We start from the raw sequence: 23,589 nt of genomic DNA, 5'->3' as shown, positions 1-23,589 counted from the left end.
CCGTTACCAACTAAAATCTTCACACTGTTGCTCCACTTCAAAGAAATCAAATTACATTTCTAGTGTATGTAAGTAAGATAACACTCTGTTTCTTACTCAAAGTAAAGTATTTGGCCCTACATTATAAAGACGGCTAAGGAACTGACATTTATGTTTTAGTTTTAGAAAATGGTATGTATTAATCACTTGTAAAAAAAGTTTCTGCTTTAACAAGATTTTTAAAAATAACTAACCTACCGACTATTGGCCCTAATTTCAAAGAAGGCTTCTACTATACAGAGCCTTCTCAAGCAAAAACTCCTATCTGTCTCTGTTAACAAATTTAGACCATCTTTTAAATATATAAGTAAAGATTTACTTCTGTTAGAACAGATCTTAAATATTGTTGGTTAGGTTTATTTTCTTTTACATATTTATATAAACCATCTGTCCCTTTGTTGCCCATTTCACATTCCTTTCTCCTTGCCAAAGGCAATAGTTTTGACTTCTGATTATCTATCCTTTTTGTTTTCTCAAAACTATATGTTGCTTTGTGTGCACATTTTTAAGTTTCAGAAATAGTACTGAGCAATAAATATTTTTTAACTCCTCCCCCACTCAACACTGTTTTTAAAAGCTATTAATGTTGTGTATTATCTGGTCCACTGCTTCTAACTGCTATATATTCCATAGTATGCATGCACCACATTTTATTCATCCAATCTACTAATAATGGACATCTGGGTTGCCTCTAACTTCTTTATCACAATGATGCAATATTCTCACAGATGTCACCTTATGGAATAATGTGACATCATCTTTGGGATATACAGTTGGCCCTCGAGCATCCAAGGATTTTGGTATCCACAAGGAGTCCTGGAACCAATCCCCTGTGGATACTGAGGAATAACTATATACCCAGGAGTACCAGTCTACACTCCTATCAGCAATGCTTAGGCGTTCCTATAGCTTCACAGGCCTGCTAGCACTTACCATCACACAGTTTTCTAATTTCTGCTAATCTGATACAGCTTTATAAAGCTGTTCTCTCATTTTATTTGCTATTTCTCTAATTACTAATGATTTTAAGCATCTATTCATATGCTGAATTCCCCGAGTCTGGGAATTATCTATCCATATCCTTTGCTCTTTATCCTTGTTGATTTAGAGGAGTTTCTTGGATATTCTACACTAAGAGTTCGTCAGTTTTAAAATATTGCTAAACACCTCTCAATCTATCACTGGTTTGTTAACTTGTCTTTGGCAGAGCTGCTTCACGTCTACAGATCAACTGCTATTCCACCAACTGTTTGTGGATTTTTTTTTTTTTTTTAAAGATTTTATTTTTTCCTTTTTCTTCCCAAAGCCCCCGGTACATAGTTGTGTATTTTTAGTTGTGGGTCCTTCTAGTTGTCGCATGTGGGATGCTGCCTCAGCATGGCTTGATGAGCAGTGCCATGTCCACGCCCAGGATTCGAACTGGCAAAACCCTGGGCCTCCGAAGCAGAGAGCACAAACTTAATCACTTGGCCACGGGGCCGGCCCATTTGTGGATATTTTGTGAATGTGTTATTGGTCCATGACAAAATGAGTTTGCACCAGAATGTTATTCAACCACATCAGTAAGCACACTGTTCAGTTCAACTGGCTTGCTTTCTTTTTTTTTTTTAAAGACTGGCACCTGAGCTAACACCTGTTGCCAATCTTTTTTTTCCTTCTTTTTCTCCCCAAAGCCCCTCAGCACATAGTTGTATACTGTAGTTGTGGTCCTACTGGTTGTGCTATACAGGACACCGCCTCAGCATTGCCTGATGAGTGGTGGTGCCATGTCCGTGCCCAGGATCCGAACTGGCGAAATCCCGGGCTGCCAAAGCGGAGCACGTGAACTTAACCACTCGGCCATGGGGCCGGCCCCTCAACTGGCATTTTCTTTTAAGGCAGCAGTGTACTGCTTTACATTCCAGTATAAGCGCCTTAGGAGTAGTAATGAGCTATAACGTTTTTCATTGAAAAGGAAGTCTTAATTTTGTATTTTAAAATTCAAATTTTTACCATATGGTTTCTGCTTTGGGGTTTTCAAGAATTCCTTCTCCACCAGTAGATCACAATATAACCTACATGATCTTCTCCTAAATTTATAGTTTTACCCAATATGGCTTAAAGACACTATACTTGTTGATACTGTGAATGGGGTCTTTTTTCCAATTGGTTATTACTAATGTATGGAGGAGCTGTTTCTGTATATTGATCATTTACCTGGCTACTTCACTGTACTTTTCTTACTTATAACAATTTCATATTGTCTCCCAAGAAAGCCAAGAGACTCAATCCTATCACCTACAAATAGTAAGTTTTCTCTTTTACTATGGATCCTTCATTTCTTTCTTCTCTCTTGTTGTATTGGTTAGGACCTCTACTACAAATTTAAGTGGCAAAAGTAATAGGTGGCATTTTGTGTGACTTTTGAATTCAATGGCAATGCTTCAGTTTCCCCATTATGACTTCTGGTAGGTAATTTATAAAGTTTCTTTTCCTAGCTTCCTAAGAGTTTATATTAGTTTTTATTAATGTGCTGAATTTTATCAAATGCTTTTGAAGCATCTATTGAGACATGGCTTCTTTTTCCTTCCGTTACTTGGGGTTCCAATGTTGAACTGTCTTGCATTATTTTAGTAACATGAGAAAATGTTTACAATATGTTAAGAAAACAGGTTGAATGCCTGTACATACATACTCGCAAACGCAAGAAGAAAATAAGCTCAAATTTTAAAGGAGGCCCCATCTGGATGAATCTTAGGTGATTAATATTCTCTCTATAGTTTCCTATATGTCCTAGAATTTTCATAATACATGTTACATTTATAATCACAGAAAAACTTTTTATGTAATCATGCACCTAAAAATGGCCTGAAGCTTGTATTATTTGTGAGGTAACCATTAACCAACTTTTAAAAAGTAAGCCTTACCATTTTTCTTCAAGAAAGCTTTCTAGCAATGACTACCTCTCTCAAACCTGAGTATGTATTATCAATTTGCCTCTAGGAACACTGGACTATAGTTTGGTTGAGTTGAAATTTTATATGGGAGTTTTTGCCTTCAATTACAATTACTACCATCACAAACCAATTACTGAACACAGCACTAAGTACCCTAGATTTTATTTTATTATGAAACTACTCTTAAGGTAGATATACTAAATTCCCGGATGATAAAACTGGTATCAGAGCTAATAAGCAGAGTCAGGACTCAAATCCACGTCTTCTACCGTACCATGCTTCCCTCTCAAGTAGAATCTGATTCTGAACTTTCTTTCCAAAAGAGAGTTGCCATTTCTGAACAAAGAGATTCTGCTTTGTGAGCAGAGATTCATGAAATCCTTCAAAACTACCTCATAATAATTGGGAATATTTCTTACTTTTTTTTTTTTTGTAACTTAGCTATGTGGGCCCCAATAGTTCTACTCAATTAGGCCAGTAAAGTTAACTTAGGGATTCCTATCCATTTTGACACTGCAAGACACAATAGTGAAAACAAACTATACAGTCCAATTTTTGTGCCCTTCTAGCTCTTCACCGGTGACTCACCTCTGCCAAATGTTGCAGACGAGTTAGCAGTGGGGTTCTCTTGTCAGATCCAAGGCGCGTGATGTAGTTCGATCTTTTGCTAAATACATACAGAAGGTTAAGGACTGCCAGCACCACTTGCATATCAGAGGAAGCCAATAAAGTTGTCAAATGCTATAGGAGACAAAAAAGGGCAAGTTCATGGTATCAGGCACACTAGGCCTTGAAAACTTAAAATGCCAATGTAGTGATAGATTTGTCAATATTTACAAAGCTATCAAGAAGTTTAACAATAAAAAAATTTATAAATATTTGAACACCTACAACATGCAACCTTGTCCCTAAGAAGCTTACAATCTGGCAGCAAGCCAACAGTACAATAAAAGTAAAAGAAATGTGAAGAGCAGTTCAAAATTGCCCAGGGGTCCCCTGTGAAGGAAGAAACAGACTACAAAAGAGACAAATCTGTATTACAATACATAGTGGAACTCAAGAACATTAAGTCTCCAACTAGACTAAAAGTATTGTGAAAGAAAGATAAGTTCACACTCCTTCTGTATCCTTCATAACAAAATAAAACTGGAATTAAAACAAGGTTCTTCATATAGAAGCGAAAGATATGAACAACAGTTGGTGGCATTTATGACTCTTATGGTACAGTGTCTGTAACAGTAACCCAAGAATGACTATTTTGTTTTTTTAATACAATCAAAATTCATTAATATATTGAAGCATTTGATTAGTAAAGCATAAAATCAGTATGTAACGTAGCTGGAAATAAACCCAGGTATTTCCAGTTGCTGATTATCCCAGAGGCCATGGAATTCCTTTTGCAGCTAATCAATTTCATCTTCAGCAGACTACTTATGCACCCCCCACTTAAAACTCTGAGTGCTACGTCTTTACTTCAGTTATTCCACTTCTTTCCCAAGTCACTTTCTTTCTACTTGCTTGTTCTGATTCTGATTTTGTTTCTTTACTAAAGACTTAGGAAAATTAACCCATAACAAGAGGGCACTTAACCAACTGTGATAAAAAGGCTAAAGTTGGGCTAAAAGAAAACAGTTTATTGCTTATAGTGATTCTTGACCAATCCAAAAGCTCACTGATTCCTGTTCCCACTTTACTCTCTAAGAATATGTAACATGCTATTAATATATATTTTGGGGAGGGGGAGAAGAGACTGAAGAGCAGTAAAAAAACAAACAAACAAAAAGCAATCTGAGGCTGCTCTAATAAGCTGGGACAAAGACCAATTCCTGCAAATTCCCAAGAACACCTCAATACATGTATTACATTCTCATTAACTTCTTGAATCATGACAGGCAGGGGGAGGGTGATAGTAAAGAACCTTCCCATCAACCCTGAGAAGGGTATCTATAACCAAGAAACATCCTACCATTGTCTTTAACACTGAAAACCCCAGAGCTCCATAATGAAAAGTAAAGAAAGCAATCATCAGAGAGAAACAGCAATTTCCTTATTTCTGGACATGAACAATTCTAGCTAAGAACACATCACATAGGTTTGAACCTCTCCTACCTCTATGGAACTGTACAGATGCCGGGAAAAGCTGTACTCGATGAGCAAGGCTGTGAAGTTCAACACTGCCAAGAGAAGCATTTTCAGTTGTTCTCTTTCCGGCCTATCACACACGAGCATCCATGACATATTCTCCACTGTTTGTCCAGCGTCTGCCAGAATTCCATCGAAGCGGTCCAACAGATCCACCCAGTGATATAACTCACACTGGAGAGTGGAAGAGACAGAGAAAGATATACGAATGAGGCAAAAGTACTATGTGGGTGCTTTGCTACAATGAATTGCTGAGCATGATACCTGGACAAGTTCACTTTTCACATTTGCTTCTCTTCAATCCCCCACCCGTACAAAAACCTACATGAGAAAGATTGTACTCTTACTCTGAGCCACATGGACCTGAGTCCACTGTTACATCCATCAAGGTTCATATGTACTAACACCAGTAGCCACCACAAAATCCCTAGCTAGGTCTCCAGAGGAAGAAATCTGGCTAACATTCTGAGGTCTACAAACACAAGGACCTTCCCTGAGAGAACCTATTTTATCAGAAGTGTTCATTTTTAGAGTTATCTAAAGAAGATGCTTTTAAATTAAAAGTAAAAATCCTGAGACTGTCTCAACCTCGTACTGTCAAACCAAAGGAATTTTATGGTTGAGATTCTTTATCATCACCCGTGTAAATGTTTCTCATCCTCAGGTAGCAAAATTTTCCTTTCACATTTATTTTCTTTCAAAATTTCCTTGGCAACCAGCCACAGGCTAAAAGCTACTGGTCTAGAGCTGTAGCTGGGTTCACATACCTTTCCAATGTTCCATGTTTTGATCTGCTGCAGTTCCAAGAGGAGTTGCTCATCATTACAAACTTTGAGTTTGTCTATTAAGGCTCTGCAGTCCGCAGGCTGAGAAAAACAAACAAGTATTCACAAAGGGTGTTTTGGAATATGAGGGGAGACAAAAGAGGAAGAATGGGAAAAGGAGTCCTTAAGCCAATACACTCATCAATTTAACTTTTGATAGAATATACTACTTAAGAAAAATGGAAATTTGCCAGATGATCACTTGGGATTAAAACAGAAATCTTACATGAAACAATCCATCTGTGCTTTTTCTTTTAATGCAGATAAACTTGCAGATGTAGCCAAACCACTTGGAAGGGTACAGACAATAGAAATGAAGCAAACAAACTAAACATCAATAAAAACAAAATGAAGCAATGTGTACCATGGTCTAAAAGTTAACTAGAATGCCTGATACGGAATGTTAAATCAGACGAACACTGAAAAGCCCTAGTAAATTCAGTTAAAGGCGAAGATTAGCATTGGCTATATTTTTCTGCAACGTTAAACTCTCCACTTGTAGGATGGCAAAGAGGACTAAAAGTTTGTGAAACCAGGGCTCCATTCTTACTTGTGATTCCCATTTCCATACATTCCTGCTCTCGTTTACTGATGTGAGGGCCTATCTGTCAGGTAACAAGGTGTGGACTGAGAGTTTATAGTAAAGTTTCTCAAAGTGGGGGGGGGGGGAAGGGATAGGGACAGAGAAGCCTGCCTCTAACACATGGCATCTAGATGTGAACTACACTTGCTCTTTAACTCTGTAAAGCAGTATGGTATCCTGGGAATGGGCCTAGATTTCGAAACAAACAAATCTGGGTTTAAGTTACGGCTTAATGTTTACTAAGCTGTTTGATCATGACCAAGTCCAACCTCTCAGTCACAAGTTTTCTTCCCAGGAAAAGAGACCTAATAACTACCTTGGAAATGTAAGGCTCAAATGTTTGTGACATACATAAAGCACTTATCTCACATAACAGGAGCTTACATATTGAGAGACAGTACACTATTACAAAGAGCATGGGCTCTGGAATTAGGTAGTTGGTAAGCTACCTCTTTGAATCTCAGTATTCTCTTCTGCAAAATGACCTAATGCCACCTATTTATCCAGCAATGTTGTTGTGACATTTAAACTAGGAGTATTTTTAGCACCCAAAACAGAACATGGAACAATAAGGGCTTAAAGGTAAATGGTTCTTCTTAAGCTAAGTCCCAAACCTTCTCTCCCTCTAAAGTAATTTTTTTTTCTGCTTTATCTCCCCAACCCCCCCGTACACAGTTGTATATCTTAGCTGCAGGTCCTAGTTGTGGCATGTGGGACGCCGCCTCAGTGTGGCCTGACAAGCAGTTCCCATGTCCGTGCCCAGGATCCAAAACGGCAAAACCCTGGGCCACCACAGCGGAGCGCGCGAACTTAACCACTCGGCCACGGGGCCGGCCCCTAAAGTAAAATTTTTTTTTTTGAGAAAGATTAGCCCTGAGCTAACTGCTGCTAATCTTCCTCTTCGCTGAGGAAGACAGGACCTGAACTAACATCCATGCCCATCTTCCTCCACTTTAATATGTGGGACGCCTACCACAGCATGGCGTGCCAAGCGGTGCCGTGTCCGCACCCGGGATCCGAACCGGGGAATCCCGGGCCGCCGAAGTGGAACGTGCGCACTTAACCGCTGCGCCACAGGTCCGGCCCTAAAGTAAATATTAAGAGCTATCTCAAATTTTTGTGGTAATTAAACGCATGTAAAATCCTTGGCATAAAGTCCTTCTGTAAACCAAGTCTGTGCTTTTTCCTCCTCTCCTTGAAGTTATATAGGTTGAGGGAGAGGTAGTAAAGCAGTAGGAACAGATAACATGGGAGTCTGAATGACCTGCTCATGCAGTTCACTTGTGCATTCTGGACCTACTTGGGCCCAGTATCAAATATACTACTTCAATTTGCAATGGAACGCAGCTATGAAGATCCAATTTTATGATTCTGTGGGTTAGCTAACACCCAGTTCACGAAGGACATTTGGGTCCTGTAATCACTTGGTATCTCATAATTGGGCATTCAGTCTTTATCAAGGTCCAGTAGCAAGCCAGAAGCTGCTTTTCTGAATGTTAGAATAGCTGTTGGCAGAGGACAGCATAACCAAAACTCCAAGCGTCTTAGCTGCGATTCTCCTATTGGGTCTTGCCAGAGGCAATACATGGCATCTTGGGCTTACACCTAAGTCAGACACCTGGATCTACTAGGTCATAATGTTCACGTGGCAGGACAGCTTGCATCATAGCATGAACTTTCGCACAGTATTGTCTAGACCTAGACTTCACTATCACTTTTTAGAGGTTATCTAGTAAATGGATCAAAGCAGCATGTCCAAATGTGATATATGTTGGCTCCCAAATCCAAAGAGGCACCCAATACACTGTTCCTCTTTCTTCACGGTATGTGGCAACAAGGCGTAGCAACTTGTCTCTCACTTTAGAAGAGAAATCTCACTATTTCCCTGACCTCTGGACCCCTAGAAACTTTTCCTGATGTGGCAGGCCCTCAAACTGCAAAGGGTTTACCTCTGACTCTCTGGCACACATTATGTCTAAGGCATCCGAGGTACTTGTGTTTTCTGCTCAGAGAATCCAGCTGGCATAATGACATCCATTTAACCTACCAGCATGATACTCTTTTTATCAGGAATATCAAGGTGCCCCTGGACCCTGCAGTTTGCAGAATGCACCAGGGACAAAAGTATATCTTTATAGTCTTGTCTCTGCTACATAAGTGCAAACCGAGTGTGATTTTCCTTACTCATGATAAAGCAAAAGAAAGCACTTGCCAGTTCAATGGCTGCATATCAACTGCCATGGTTTATACTGATTTGATCCAATAAAGATATCAAATCTAGGGGAAAATCCTTTGCACAGCTACTGATACACAAAATGATCAATAAACGTCTTTCTTGTGCAGCCACTATAGAAAACAATATGGAAGTTCTTCAAAAAATTAAAAATAGAACTACCATATGATCCAGCAATTCCACTTCTGAGCCTTTATCTGAAGAAAATGAAAACACTAATTCAAAAGGATATCCTCACCCTCATGTTCACAGCAGCATTATTCACAATAGCCAAGATATGGAAACAACCTAAGTGTCCATTGATGGATGAATGAATAAGGAAGAGTGGTATACATATACAATGGAATACTATTCGGCCATGAAAAAAATTGAACTCTTGCCATTTGTGACAACATGGATGGCCCTTGAGGGCATTAGGCTAAGTGAAATAAGTCAGATAGAGAAAAACAAATACCGTATGATCTCACTTATACACAGAATTTAAAAAAACAAAACAAAACACCAAGATCATAGAAACAGAGAACAGATTGGTGGTTGCCAGAGGTGGGGGTGGTGTGTGTGTGTGTGTGTGTGCGTGTGTGTGTGTGTGAGTGTGAGTGAAATGGGTGGGGATCAAAAGGTAAAAAGAAAATACATAAAAAATTAACGTCTTTCTTAAAAATAATACCTAGTATTGACCACAGTATGGGAAATTGGGTATGCTGCTGAGGAAAATAGGCATTTGTAAGCCTTAAAAATGTACATAGTCAGTGATCTAAAAATTCCTCTGCTAGGAGTTTATCCTAAGTAATTTGCTAATAGCTGGCAAATGCTGTGAGCCAGGAATCTGTGTAAAGGTGACTCTAAGAACAAATCCCTAACAATCATTAGGTGAAAGAAAAAAAATTTTTAATTTGCATTTCTCTGATTATCTACAATGTTGAGTTGTTCTGTAAGACTTTCTTCTTTTCTGAAATGGCCATGTCCATTCTGTCATTAGGATATTCATCTCTCCTACTAACTTAGCACTAAAGATATTAACTGCCATCAGGTTACAAATATTTTCCCCAGCTTGTCATGTTCCTTTTTATTTTGGATATAGTACTTCACATTTCCATTATTTTTTTCCTTTGCGCTTTAATGCTTGGAAGATCCATCCCGACTTAACACCATGTAAATATTCACCTATGTGTTTTATTTCTAAAATTTATTTCTTTTAAAAATATTTGACTTTTAATTTATCTAGAATTTATTTCAATATCTAACAGTCCCTCGCCCCTCAAAAGTCAAACAACTGACCTGGCACGGTTTCTGGATTAATGTTGTCCTTTCTATCAATTTATAATCCCTATAATCATCATTATGTTAAGTTCTTATGCATATGTATACTAGGATCCTTTTCTAGGTCCTTTATTCTCTTACCCTGATGACACTATTTTAATTTATATATTTTCATAAGGCAAGTTTTTTTTTTGTTCTTTGGTTTCCAAAAAAATTTGAGGACATAACTGTCAAAAATTCTAGATGCCAAAGCACACCAAAAACAGAATCAAAAGGAAATGAAAGTATCTGCAACAGATATGAAAAATGCATATACTCAATCAGTATGGCATTCAATAAGAAACAAACTGACATTCCAATGTCAAATACAAAAGGAACAGCATGAGGAGACAACTGACATAAGGCCAATAAATTTGAAGATGTATGTATTAAACCATGCAAACTAGAACAGTGAAAGATTTTTTTCCCCACCTATTAACAAAATTTAAAAGGTAATCAGCAATGCTAGAGAGGGTATAGGAAACAGCACTTCTCATACTCATTAGTGTAAGGCTGAGTGAAAAAAGCAAGAGAGCCACTCATGCAAATAATCTTTTAAAAACTGGAAGAAATATAGCAAAATGTTAATAGAGATATCCATAGGTGATACTTGCCAGGTAGTTACAGTTTTTAAAAAACCAAGCGGCTGTATTTATAAAATGAATTGATTACATGCCAGATACTTTGCTAAGCAACTGCCTTACATCAAGGAGGGAGGAATTATCCACCCTGTTTTATAGCTGTAGAAACCAGGCAAGTTAATAAACTCTCAGCCACAAAAACCTAGTAAGATTCAAACTCATATCTAATTCCAAAGCTTGTGCTCCTTGAACTACAGCACATGGTGTCTATAGGAGCACCATAACAATGTAATACTTTCTTAACCTGAAAAGCAGTTTAAGCTAGCTGATACAATATTGGACTGAAGCAGGGATTTCTACTGCTGACATAGGATCAACTGACATGGCTACTCAATACACAGGTTAATACAGGTTAAGCTGAATTGTATGGTTAAGAATGAGTAATAAAGAAAGCTAAACAGGGGGCCAGCCCTGTGGCCAAGTGGTTAAGTTTGCGCACTCTGCTTTGGCGGCCCGGGAGTTTGCTGGTTCGGCTCCTGGGCGCGGACCTCTGTACTGCTCACCAAGCCATGCTGTGGTGGCATCCCACATAGAGGAATTAGAGTGACCTAAAACTAGGATATACAACTATTATACTGGGGCTCTGATAAGAAAAAAAAATAGGAAGACTGGCAACAGATGTTAGCTCAGGGCCAATCTTCCTCACAAAAAAAAAAAAAAAGGAAAAGAAAAGAAAGAAAGCTAAACACTGCCCTCACAAGAAATCTAGTAAGAAAGGTGTTACCACTTTATTTTTCAGAAAACAAAATTCAGAAAGATCCCATAAATACAGACGGAAACTGAATCCACATCTGCTCTTTCCTTTACACTGTACTGCTTTTCAATGCATAGGAACAGCAGCCAGGCAGCCTACTTGAAGTGCATACAGCTACAATTTAGTGTTTACTTTCCATTGGTCACTAGCTTATCCACTTTTTTAATCAAGGGAAGTTCAAAAGGAAATTTGTTTCAAGACAAGTTGCTGTTTTACTGCACTTTGCATATATAAGTAGTGATACATTTGAAAGATCAGTACGGATGAACTGATAGCAAGGATTTTTTTTTAAATGAAAAAACAGGCAGGGCAAACTTTTGGATACTTACAGCTTCAGTAGGTGTCTTTTTCAGTTTAGTCCTGTCTACTTTCATGTTTTCGATTTTCTGTTTTATGATCTGAAAAGAAAATCCCCAAAGAAGAACTTAAAGTTGCAATCTTGAGCTCTACATGCTTGCACATAGACAATATAGAATGAAGAGCGTGCAAAATGCTTAAGCCTGTAACCAATTTAAGCCAAAATTAAAATGCTTTTTCTTTTTCTTTTACAAATTTCTCAAACTCATAATTGAAAACACAAGAGTACAATGTTTCTTAACACACCTCAGGATGGAAAAATTCACCATATCCCTGCAGTTTTCCAGAAAACTTAGCAATTCCACTTCTGAGAACTTATTCAAAGAAAATTATAAGAACATACACACAAATATTTAACCACAAGAATCCATACTGCATGACTGTGTATAATAGTGAAAAATTGGAAAGGATCAAACGTCCAAAACAGGACTACTTTAAAACAGAATATTACACAACTGTTAAAAATATCACACACAATTATATAACAGCACCCAAAGATGTTCATGGTGAAATAAAAAGGTTACAAAACAGAATGAATAGTATAAACCTATGTCTAAAGAAAACAGTTTATAAGGGGTATGTACCAAAATGTTAACTCATTGCTAATCAAAAGGATTACATATGATTGTTTTATCTGTGCCTTTCTGTATCTTTTAATGGTTCTAACCAATGAAAATATATTAGTTTTGTCATAAGAATAAAGGCAGCACAATACTTTTATTTAATTAGAAAATGAGTTATTAGACTCCCACTAGAAATGTCTTGAGCACAGAATACCAATCACTGTACTAAGGGCATGTAACTTGGAAGGCTCAAGAGCAGGCAACAGTCTGATTAGACCCATAGTATAAAACCTAGGTGATCTCTGATAGCAGACAGGTTCTTCAAGATGCCCTGGCCAAGGCACAGGAAGAAAAAAAGGTTTTTCCCATTAGCAACTAGGGCACATGCACAGAGGTAGAGGTGACCTGCAGGCTCTTTACAGACCAAAGATTCTGCTTCTAATAATGTATTTGTTACATGGTAGTCACTGGAGGTCAAGGTCCCTCCCCCAAAAAGGCTGTCACAATATAAAGCTGAATGAAGTATATAAAAAAGCTGACAAGTATAAATTTTAGGCAGCATTTGGCCTAGATTTAGTCTAACATACTCAGTACTGTGGAAATAACATGTATTTGCCTATATGGCCAGAATCCATTCAACCAATGGGCATTCAGAAAGAGTTGGTGAAAAATCCAGAATATGTTCTAAAATATTTTTGTAGAGATCATTTCTGAAGAAAAAAAGCCATTTCCCCTCTACGCTTCACATTTAGGGTATGTGATTCCAGATTACTTTTTAAAAAAATTACCTTAGTATCTAATAGAAAATGACAAAATGCCTGCTGTCAACAATCCAACCCATGTAGTGGAAACTATAAGCGAGCTATTTGTACACTTACTTTCAGGCTTCCTTTTTCTCAATAAACTTCTCATACTCATTACTTAGTGCAAATGGCTGCCACACTATCATGGCTCCGGTCATTTGCTCGAAGGCTGTTAGACTGCCTCTGCTGCAGAAGTAGCAATTAGCCCCAATACCATACAACCCAAATCACTAAACGCTTTCCCTCCAAAATGAGGAACAAGGTAAGGATGTCTGTTCTCACGACTTTTATTCAACACAGTGCTGGAAGTTCTAGCTACTGCAATAAAGTAAGAAAAGGAAATAACAGGTATATAAATCAGAAAGCAAGAAATAAAATTGTCCCTATTTGCAGATGACAAAGGATTATCTAAGCAGAAAATCCCAAGGAATCTACCAAAAAACCTCCCAGAACTAGCAAGTGATATCAGCAAAGTTGCAGGATATAAGATAAACATACAAATCAATCATATTTCTATATACTGGCAATGGACAGGTGGACTGCAAACTTAAGAGTACACCACCACTCACAACTGTTCAAAAAAACCTGAAACACTTATGTGTAAATCTAACAAAGCATGTACAGGACTTGTATGCTGAAAACTACAAAATGCTGATTTAAAAAATCAAACAAGATCTAAATATATGAAGAGATAGATCATGTTCATGGATTAAGAAGACTCAACATAGTAAAGATGTCGATTCTCCTCAAATTGATATACTGGTTCAATGTAGTTCCTATCCAAATCCCAACAAGATATTCCATAAATAAACTGAGATTATTTAAAAATGTATATAGAAAGGCAATGGAGCTGCAATAGCTAAAATAATTTTGGAAAAGAGGAATCACCCTATCCAATTTTAAGACATATATATGTCTACAATAATCAAGACCATGTATGTGAATACAGAACCAAGAAACAGACCCATACAAATATGCCCAACTGATTTTTGACAAAGGCGAAAAAGCAATTCAATCAAAGGATAGTTTTATCAACAAATGGTGCCAGAGCAAATAGACATCTATAGGCAAAAAGATAAACTTTGGCCTAAGTCTCATACTTTATATAGAAATTAACTCAAAATGGATCACATGGTGAGGATGTGGAGAAAAGGGAACACTTGTTCACTCTTAGTGGGAATGTAAATTAGTGAAGCCACTATGGAAAACAGCATGGAGGTTCCTCAAAACATTAAAAATATGATCCAGAAATTCCACCTGTGGGTATTTATCCAAAGGAAACAAAAACACTAACTCGAAAAGATATGCACACCCCCATGTTTACTGCAGCATTATGTACAATAGCCAAGACATGGAAGCAGCCTAAGTGTCTACTAATAGATGAATCGATAAAGAAAACATGGTGTATATAAACAACCTAGTCAGCCAAAAAAAGGAAGGCCATCTTGCCATTTGTGACAACATGGATGGACCTTGAGGGCATTATGCTAAGTGAAATAAGTCAGAGAAAGACAAATACCGTATGATCTCACTTATAGGTGGACTCTCAAAAACAAAACACAAACAAAAAAACAAACTCATAGATAACAGAGAACAGACTGGTGATTCCCAGAGGTGGGGGTGGGTGAAATGGGTGAAGGTGGTCAAAAGGTACAAACTTCTAGTTATAAAATAGGTCATGGGGATGTAATGTGCAGCATGGTGACTAAAGTTAATACTGTATTGTATATTTGAAAGTTGCTAAGAAAGATCCTAAAAGTTCTCATCACAAGAAAAAAAATTTGTAACTATGCGTGGTGATGGATGTTAACCAGACTTAGTGTGATCCTTTACAATATATATAAGTATCAAATCATAAGTTGTACACCTGAAACTAACATACTGGTATGTGTCAATTCTCTGTTAAAAAAAAAAAGATCATGGACTTAAATGTAAAACTATAAAACTTACTGGAAGAAAATATTGGCAAACCATATATAAAGAACTCTCAAAGCACATTAATAAAAAACCAAACAATCCTACCAAACAAAAGCACTGAGTAATTTGCACAAATAAACAACTCATGACTATTTTACTACTTTAAAAAAATGTAGATGAGGTCACTGACAAATCTTCATACAAGTAAGTATCTCACTTTAAAGCTGTTCTGACTTAGGATTCTGTACTAGTCAAGCGTCTGGGTTGAGAATAGACTCTGGCTAACTAAAGGAGAAAAGTGATTTACTGGAACCATAACTGATAGTTCACAGAATCAACAGGAAAGCTTAGAGATCTACATTCAAAAAACAGGAGGAACCAAGGAAGCTAGGCAGCCTGAACTACAGCCAAGGACCTCCCACAGATACAACTTAGTTGGAGGTGCCTCTGCTGCCAACACCAGAATCTGGATGCCTAGAAGCTACTGCTGGTGGCAGAATGATTTCTAACTGGTCTCAGGTTATTTGCATCAGTGGCTCTAAGATGCAAAGTCCCAAGTCTGAGCATCTGATTGGTCAAGCTTAGGGCCCATGCCCATGTCCTAGCTGTGAAAGTTCTGGGAGCAAATACATTTGGCTTTTTCAGCTTCCAGTGGTCGGGTTCCAAACTTTTCATAACAGATTCAGATGACAGCACCCAATTAAAAAACCAAGCCAAAACAAATGAATGCACACACACACGTCTCAATAACAAGTGCAATGGTGCAATGTTAACCTGGTTTCTATAATTTTTTTGCCAAGAAACATCTATAGCTTGAAAAAGAAAGATAACACTGTCCATGAGGTATCAATTAAGAAAATTCAAAAGTTTTTTTTTGCTCCTAGTTATTCTATTTCTAAGCTGGTTTCACAGCAGGAAGGGAGAACATCTTTTGAGTGCCCACTACAAGCCAGACTATACTTAGGCTGGTGTTTCCCAAAACATTTTACAGCATCTTGCTCCACGAAGGAAGACAAAATTCCAGTAATCTGGGAAATGTTACAAATGGAATTTCACTTCCTTTAGGACAGTCACATGGCTGACTGACATTACTATCGGCTCCAAGAAATCTTGGCTAAAGGTAACTTATTAGGGCATAGAACCATTTTTTCAAGTGGCATCTACTGAAAGTCCACCAATCCGAGTATCCCAAAGAATACAGTTTGAGACATGCTGCCCAGGAGCTTCATATAATAATCTTTCATACAATCCTCACCATTCAAGCCAAGTTTTGCCCCCATTTACAGACAGAAAACTGAAGTTCAGAGAAATCAAGTACCTTGCCTGGCTAGCAAATGTTGGCACCAAGATCTAAATCCAGGCCTTTGTAACTCCCAAGTCCATGCTTTAATTACATGCTGTTCACTTTATTTACTAGTTTTGTTACTGCAATAAATGCTTGTAGATGAAAATATAAATTTGTGACAGATTCTTCTACACTGTTGGACCTTATTATTCAAAAAAATTACTGCAAGAGAGAAAGTTGGGGCACGAGGTAAGAAGCTGAAAATACTGACAATCTCACTAGTGACGGGAACGTAACTAGGGAATGAGTTCTACCTAACGTTTTCAAGTTAAATAGGTGAAAATCCTATTACATAAAAAAAGTCTCTAACAAAAAGAAGTTAGTACGAAAAAAATCCCTGGAAATGGCCTACTGCCTTTGTTGGGTCAGAACAGAACTGAGCACCAAGCAAGCTCTACATGTAACAAATATTTCTTCTTAAACTTAGGTTTTTAGTCTTTTTAAGAAGATCAACTTTAAGGAAATGAATTATTATGAACCACCATCTGTAGCTATTACCACTACTTAAATACATCTATTTAATTAACGATTTCTTTTTTCATTTCCTCATTTCCTCAAATTTCATTTACCTTTGAGCTTTCAATCTTGGTTTTGTAGCGTTTACATCAAGACAAGTGTGTACAATTAAAATATACTGAAGGAAATCACTCTTTAAAGGATGACTCACTCTGTAGCAATCGCCCCCAGTTGATCAAATTTAGAATAACTTTCAATATTGAATCAGTTTAAGGGCAGAGGACACCTGTAGTTCCCAAAGCTGGCTCAAGAGCAGTTCAGTGTAGTGGTAGACTAGCCTTACTACTCAAAGTATGGTCAAAGGATCAGCAGTGCTGATATCACCTGGGAGTTACTAAAAATGCAGAATCTCAGGCCCCACCCAGACCTGAGGAATCAATCTGTAGTTTAATAAGATCTTCAGGTGATTCATATACTAAAGTTTAAGAAGCACCAGATCAGAATACAGGCTCAGAATCGGGAAACCCAGGTTAGAATCCCTGCTCTCTCTCTCATTGTATGAGCATGGACAAATCAGCCTCTGTATGCTTCTGTTTCCTCAACTGTGAAATAGGGATAACTGATCTCCCCACTGCCACACTCACTTTCATCCAATCTACTCTCCAGAGAGCAGCAAAAGTAATCTTCTTAAAACATAAATCAGCTCATGTTACTTCTTTGCTTAAAACCTTTCAACAGCTTCCCTAGAATTACATCCAAGCTCTAACCCTGGCATGATTTGGCTCCTGGAACTCTCTCCAATCTCCTCCCTGCACAACCACCTTAGTCTTTCCGTTTAGTTTCTGGAACACTCTAAGTTCTTTCTGGCCTCTAGAGCTTTACAAGTGCTATTCCCTCTGGAATGCTTCTGCCCCACAGTCCCATTCTTCCCACAGCTGGGCCCATTTGAGGAAGTGACTTTAAACTAAGACCCAAAGTGGCTTCCCATGGCAACCCACCTAAAGCTGGTCTAATTGTTATTTTTCTATTACAGTACCCTGCCTGTTTCTCTTACAGCAATTATCAATTAGTATAACTGGTTTGATTTTCCATAGTGTTAAGCTCTCAGCATCTAACACAGCATCTTCTACATGATAGGTATGCAAATATCTGTAGAATGGAGTTCAGGAAAGAAGTATGCATTGAGAATAAAATCTGTGATTGTCAGCACATAGACAGTACTTGAAGCCGTGGGTCTGGAGATGATCACTTACAGAGGAGGAAGGAAGAAGGCCCAGAACTGAGTTCTTATTTGATCTAACATTTAAAGGTAAGGCAAAGGAGGAGAACTCAGCAAAGGAGAGGCTGGTGAGGTAGAAGCACGGTCTCATGAAAGACAAAAAGATGGCAAAACAGGTAAACTGTGTCAAATGTCAAAATGAGATATGTCCAGAAAAATGTCCATGGAAATTGGGAATAAAGATAACTCGACGAGCAATATTTCAGAAGGGTGATGGGAAAGGAAGCCAGACTGGAGTGAGTCATGGAATCAATGGGAAGTGAGGCAATATAGTTGGCATGTGCAGATAACTTTGAAAAGGCTGGCTGTAAATGCAAGCAGAATATGGAGTCATTGAAAGGTAGAGGGGAAGGGAGAGGAGGAGGAGGTAACAGAAAGAAAATCCCTAAAAAGGTTGAGGGTAGGGGAGCGTTTAGCCTCTCATTGTTTCACTTTAAGATAATGAACAGCACAAATACTAACCAGAATTAGGGCAATCCTCTCCCTAATCTTAAAACTTGACTGAGCATCCCTTTCTATGTGCTTACATTGCACCCTGTAGCTATCACTTCCTTGACTATTAATGAGAACATGTCTGCCACAGAGTGGGGAAGTACAAAAAAACCCAACTATCTGGGAAGGAAAGAAGAAATATACATTATCAGTGGTTGCCTCTAGGTGGCAGGTTAACACATTGCTTCATGCTTTTCAGATCCTTCCAAATTTTCTATAATCATGCATCCATTTATGAGAATTTTTCTTTTGTAAAATTATTCTTAAGGTAGAAAACAGTGGCCCTTGAGCCAAAGGGCATGCATCAAATTAAGAACAATATCATCTGAACAAATACTCCAGACTAGCTGCTGGCTGCTCTTGGAGCTTCTTTCCTATATACACTATTTAATCTTGGAGTTTGACATACAGCAAGCACTCAATATTTACTGATTTGGTTTATTATTGGTAGGTTAAGAAATGCTGCAAACATGTATGGAAGTGTAGATGAATCAAAGTCAGCCTAAAATTCCCACTGAAATCACGGAAAACCATTATGGGCAGTGTTGAAACAAAAATGCTTAGAGAATACTAAACTCCAGTGTGCCACAAAGCAAAATACTCAATTTTTTTTTGCCTTGCAGTGATTCCCCCTTTGCCTCTCTGCAGTATCTGAAAGGACACTCAGGTGAGAACTGCCCAGACCATGCGTCATGTCAGGAAACAAGCTGAATCTTCAAACCCAGCCTGCTATTCAAATCCAATAAGACACAGGCATCACCCACATTAACTGATTTGTTAAAAGGGACACCACCTGACTGTCAGGCCTTTCCATCTAGTTTAATTTCTGCTTATTTACATTAATATCCACCCAACAAATATTCTAAGAACCCATTTATCATCATCATAACAACAGCTAACATTTACTGATCACTTATTATGCATTATCTCTAATCCTTATAACAACTCGGACATGAAGACTGTTACCAGTTTACTGAGGCCAAGAGTAGCCACATACCCAGTAAGTGGTAGAACGTGGATTCAAACTAAATTTGCTCCACAACTCTACAGTACACAAAATGTCTATATGCACAGTCTACCCTGCTATCCCCCTCCTACAGACACCAATATCCCTATCTTGGGCCACATAACATAACCCTGAAGATTGCTGACCTAGATTTTATTGGACACTGACAGTAAGATCTAACAATAAAGCAACTGAGGAATAGCCTTTACTCACCCAAGACAAATATGGAAATTATCTGCAGTAGTACCTTGACAGTCTCTCCTTGAAAATCTGAAAACACTATACCTCAGGTAAGTATACAGACTTGCTCATGGTACTTTTCTACATTACAGTATAATAAAAGAAAATAAGGGCAGGGATACCAAGAAAGAGAAATCTGACACCTCCAACACTGATGTTGGAGGTGAGAATGGTGTCTGAGAACACATCCCCTACACATCCTATATCCAACAGTCCTGGGAAGCTGCAGATCATTGAGTTATCCTCTGGTCATTACTCCCAACTACTTAGAGAGATAACTGGCATCAAAAGAACTAGGCAATAAAACAGGGCTCATGAAAGTTGTGTATCAGTCTTGCCAGTAGTGAGGAAATGGCAACATGCCAATGAGCCCTTCTTAGCATTCCCAACAAAAAATAAAAACAGCAATGCCTGTGTGAAAGTTATGCAAATTAAGGAAGAGGAGACTCCTTGTCTATACATTCTAAATTGGTGCTCTGGAATAATCCTAGTCTACCCTTTAAGAATGATCTGTCTCCCATCCCCTTCCTTACTTGTGGCTGGATGTGGCACAAAAGCTCAATTATAACAATGACTGGTTATTTCCTCTCTCAACACATGCAGTTTCAAAGATGCAAGCGCTTTTTCAGTCTTGCTCATTTTTAACAGAAAATTAAGACATCAGCCTTTAAACTGATACTCTTTATTCAAATGTCAAGAACTGAACTATGGAAAAGCCTGCCACTATCTAATAGGTGAACTTCACCCAGAAGGGCCACAGGCAGCATTCAGTGAATTCAGGAAAACACATCCATCAGAAGTCAAGCTACTTAAAAATTACCTTAAAAATAATTTACTTAAAAATTAAATCTGGAGTTCTCAACCCCCGGGCTGTGCAGTATCACCTGAGACTTACGGTGAAAACTAAAAACGTCTGGTCATACAAATAACTGACTCAGTGGATACGAGGTAGGAACTTTCTCTTTTTCAAGCTGTATAGGTGATTCAGCTGCAGAGCCAGACTTCAGAGCCACTTTAGATGTTATTAACTTTGCTTTGCCAATTTGTGACTCACTTAGGAATTTACTTTAAAATAATGGGGCAAGGATGGGGCATAAATAAAACAAAAATAGCCACGTGTTGGTAACTGTTGAAGCTGGGTAACATGTACAAGAGGGTTCATTATATTATTTTCTAACTTTCGTGTGTTTGAAAATCTCATAAATTAAAAATATTTTAAATTAAGACTTTATCCTGCCAGCTCCCTCCATTCCATCTTCCACATTACTGCCAAAGCAATCTCCCTCAAACTCAAAATCTACCTACATCAAATGCAAACTCCTTACCTAACCCAGCATCCAAGACACCTAGGACCTAGTACCCACTTACCTCTCTTACTAGGGCCATGACATTACATAATATTTCCCTCCACTCCTCACATGCTTTAACCATGTCAAGCTTTTCACAGTTTCCCTAACATTCAAGCCTTTTGGTATCTTAACTCAGACTGCTTTCTCTGCTAAAATGGCTGCTCCCTGCATATCGCCTAGAGCTCAGCTTAAATGTCACCTCCTCTGTGAAGCCTTTTTAGATACCCTCTCCCCCAGAGTAAAAAGTGGTCACAGCCTCCTTTGTACCCCCACCGTATCCTGCATATACCCTCAATCCACACAGCTCTCTTTATTTACATGTCAGTTTCCCCACTGGAGTGAGTTCTGCATGAGTGGGACTGCATCTATTTTTCTTTGCATTCCTGTCACCAGCATAGGAACTGTCACTTAGTAGATTAATAAATGAATGAATGACTATCCAGTGAATGTTTAACAAAGCTAAAAAAATCCAAGTCACATTAAACTCTTCTGGTGAAATTTTCAACTTAGAAAACCAATTTATATGATTCATTCAATCTGCATCTTTCCATTCAACAAATAGTTATGAATATACTATATGCAGGGCATTGTGACAGGTGAGCTATGAGATAGCCAGGTGTACAGAAAGGTAAAAAATCAGAGAAAAAGGAAGATTAGAAGCAATGAAAAAAAAAAGGGGAACAAAAGTCAGTACACAAAAATGCACAATTAAATTACAACTTCCTAGTGGCCAAAGCAAAGCTGGAAACACAACTGGTTACAAGATCAACACAGTACATAAGATAAATCCTTATATAACACCAACCATAATCCTCTTGCTTTGCTAAAAATGTGGATTTTTAAGGGCTGGCCCCGTGGCCGAGCGGTTGAGTTCGCGCAGTCCACTGCAGGCGGCCCAGTGTTTCGTCGGTTTGAATCCTGGCCGCGGACATGGCACTGCTCATCAAACCACGCTGAGGCAGGGCCCCACATGCCACAACTAGAAGGACCCACAACGAAGAATATACAACTATGTACCGGGGGGTTTTGGGGAGAAAAAGGAAAAAAATAAAATCTTAAAAAAAAATAAAAATAAAAAATTTGGATTTTTAGAATTTAAAGTTGCATGAAGCAAAGTAAACCTTCAGCAAAAGTGAAACAATTAGCCCAGCTTTCACCTTTGGGTAAAGTGCTTTAGTCTAAAAAAAACACATACTAGGAAATATAAGAACAAACAATACAGCAATTTGGACATCCTCTTAACGACACGTAGAGAAATCTTTAGATTTCTTCTTGTCCTATATTGAGAGATCACCACAAAAAATCCTGAAATTCTATGGAAACTTTCTGCATTATGTGGGTATTTTTCTGGGAAGATAGTCAATAGCTTTCATTGGCTACTTAAAGAGATCCGTGACCTGAAAAACATTAGGAACCATCACCTCACAGAAAGATCTCTAAGACATTGTCTGCTTAGCCACTACAATGTTTTCATTTTCATTTATGAAACACAGGCATATGGTATTTCCCCTAAAGCCACATGATAGGCTATTGCCAAATACAATAAAGACAGTACAGGAAACCAAAGAAACACAATTCCAACCTTTCTGCATTATTCAGCTCCAATTCTCTCATATCCCTGGGTTTACAAAGATATATGTAGCATCTCCAAAGATTAAACCTCCTCTATTTAATGGGGAATTCTGTATTCCTAGACAAAATCCTCTAGTCCTGTATCCTGAAGAAAGATAGAAAAGGCACTAACCTTCTATAAAAAGGCTATATTAAGTATATATCTAAATAAAAGCTAGGTTTTAATGCCTTAAAATATTCTGACAAAAGCTGTATCTATATGGGGGGGGAGGGGAAGGAGAGACCTCAGTAATGTATGTATTTGCTACCATAGAGGTGGACTTTTTAAAATTTAAAGTTAGAGACTAAAGAATACTATTGGAAGAAAGTCAAAATGAAGTAGAGGACAACAGCATAATGGAAAGGCCTGGGAGTCAGACACAACTGGGCTTAAATTCCATTTACCAGCTGTATGATCTCTGAGAAGTTACTGTATCTCTCTGAGCCAATAACCTCTGCAAAATAAACAAACAACACAGTCTATCACATAGGAATATGCCCAGCAAAGAGCAGGCCATATTACTATTTGTTCTATTTCTTTTAGCTCCAGATTAATCTAAGGGCAGCAATCTTTTGCTGGATATTACACTTTTACAAACACAGACACATGCACATGATTGAGAGCAAAAAGAGCTGGTCTTTTCAACCTTTCTACATGTTATCTGCGTTTGAAGGAGAACATAAAGTATGTATTAATTTCCAGACTGTTAGTCTCAAGTA

General features: G+C 38.1%; 1 protein-coding gene across 32 annotated transcripts in view; it reads right to left on the bottom strand.

The window, feature by feature from the left end:
- Positions 1–23,589, bottom strand: part of HUWE1 (HECT, UBA and WWE domain containing E3 ubiquitin protein ligase 1) — a 146,478-nt gene that overhangs the window by 103,772 nt on the left and 19,117 nt on the right. For all 32 annotated transcript variants that reach the window (XM_070605492.1, XM_070605517.1, XM_070605503.1 and 29 more), the window contains 4 exons: positions 11,781–11,849; positions 5,885–5,983; positions 5,085–5,291; positions 3,564–3,716 (listed from right to left, as the gene is read on the bottom strand). In XM_070605492.1, the coding sequence (XP_070461593.1) occupies positions 3,564–3,716; positions 5,085–5,291; positions 5,885–5,983; positions 11,781–11,825 (504 nt within the window). In that variant the 5' untranslated portion in view covers positions 11,826–11,849. The remainder of the gene's footprint in view (positions 1–3,563; positions 3,717–5,084; positions 5,292–5,884; positions 5,984–11,780; positions 11,850–23,589) is intronic.

This window comes from Equus przewalskii, chromosome X, assembly GCF_037783145.1.
Source record: "Equus przewalskii isolate Varuska chromosome X, EquPr2, whole genome shotgun sequence".
Classification (NCBI taxonomy): Eukaryota; Metazoa; Chordata; class Mammalia; order Perissodactyla; family Equidae; genus Equus; species Equus przewalskii.
This window is presented reverse-complemented; position numbering and strand designations above follow the sequence as displayed.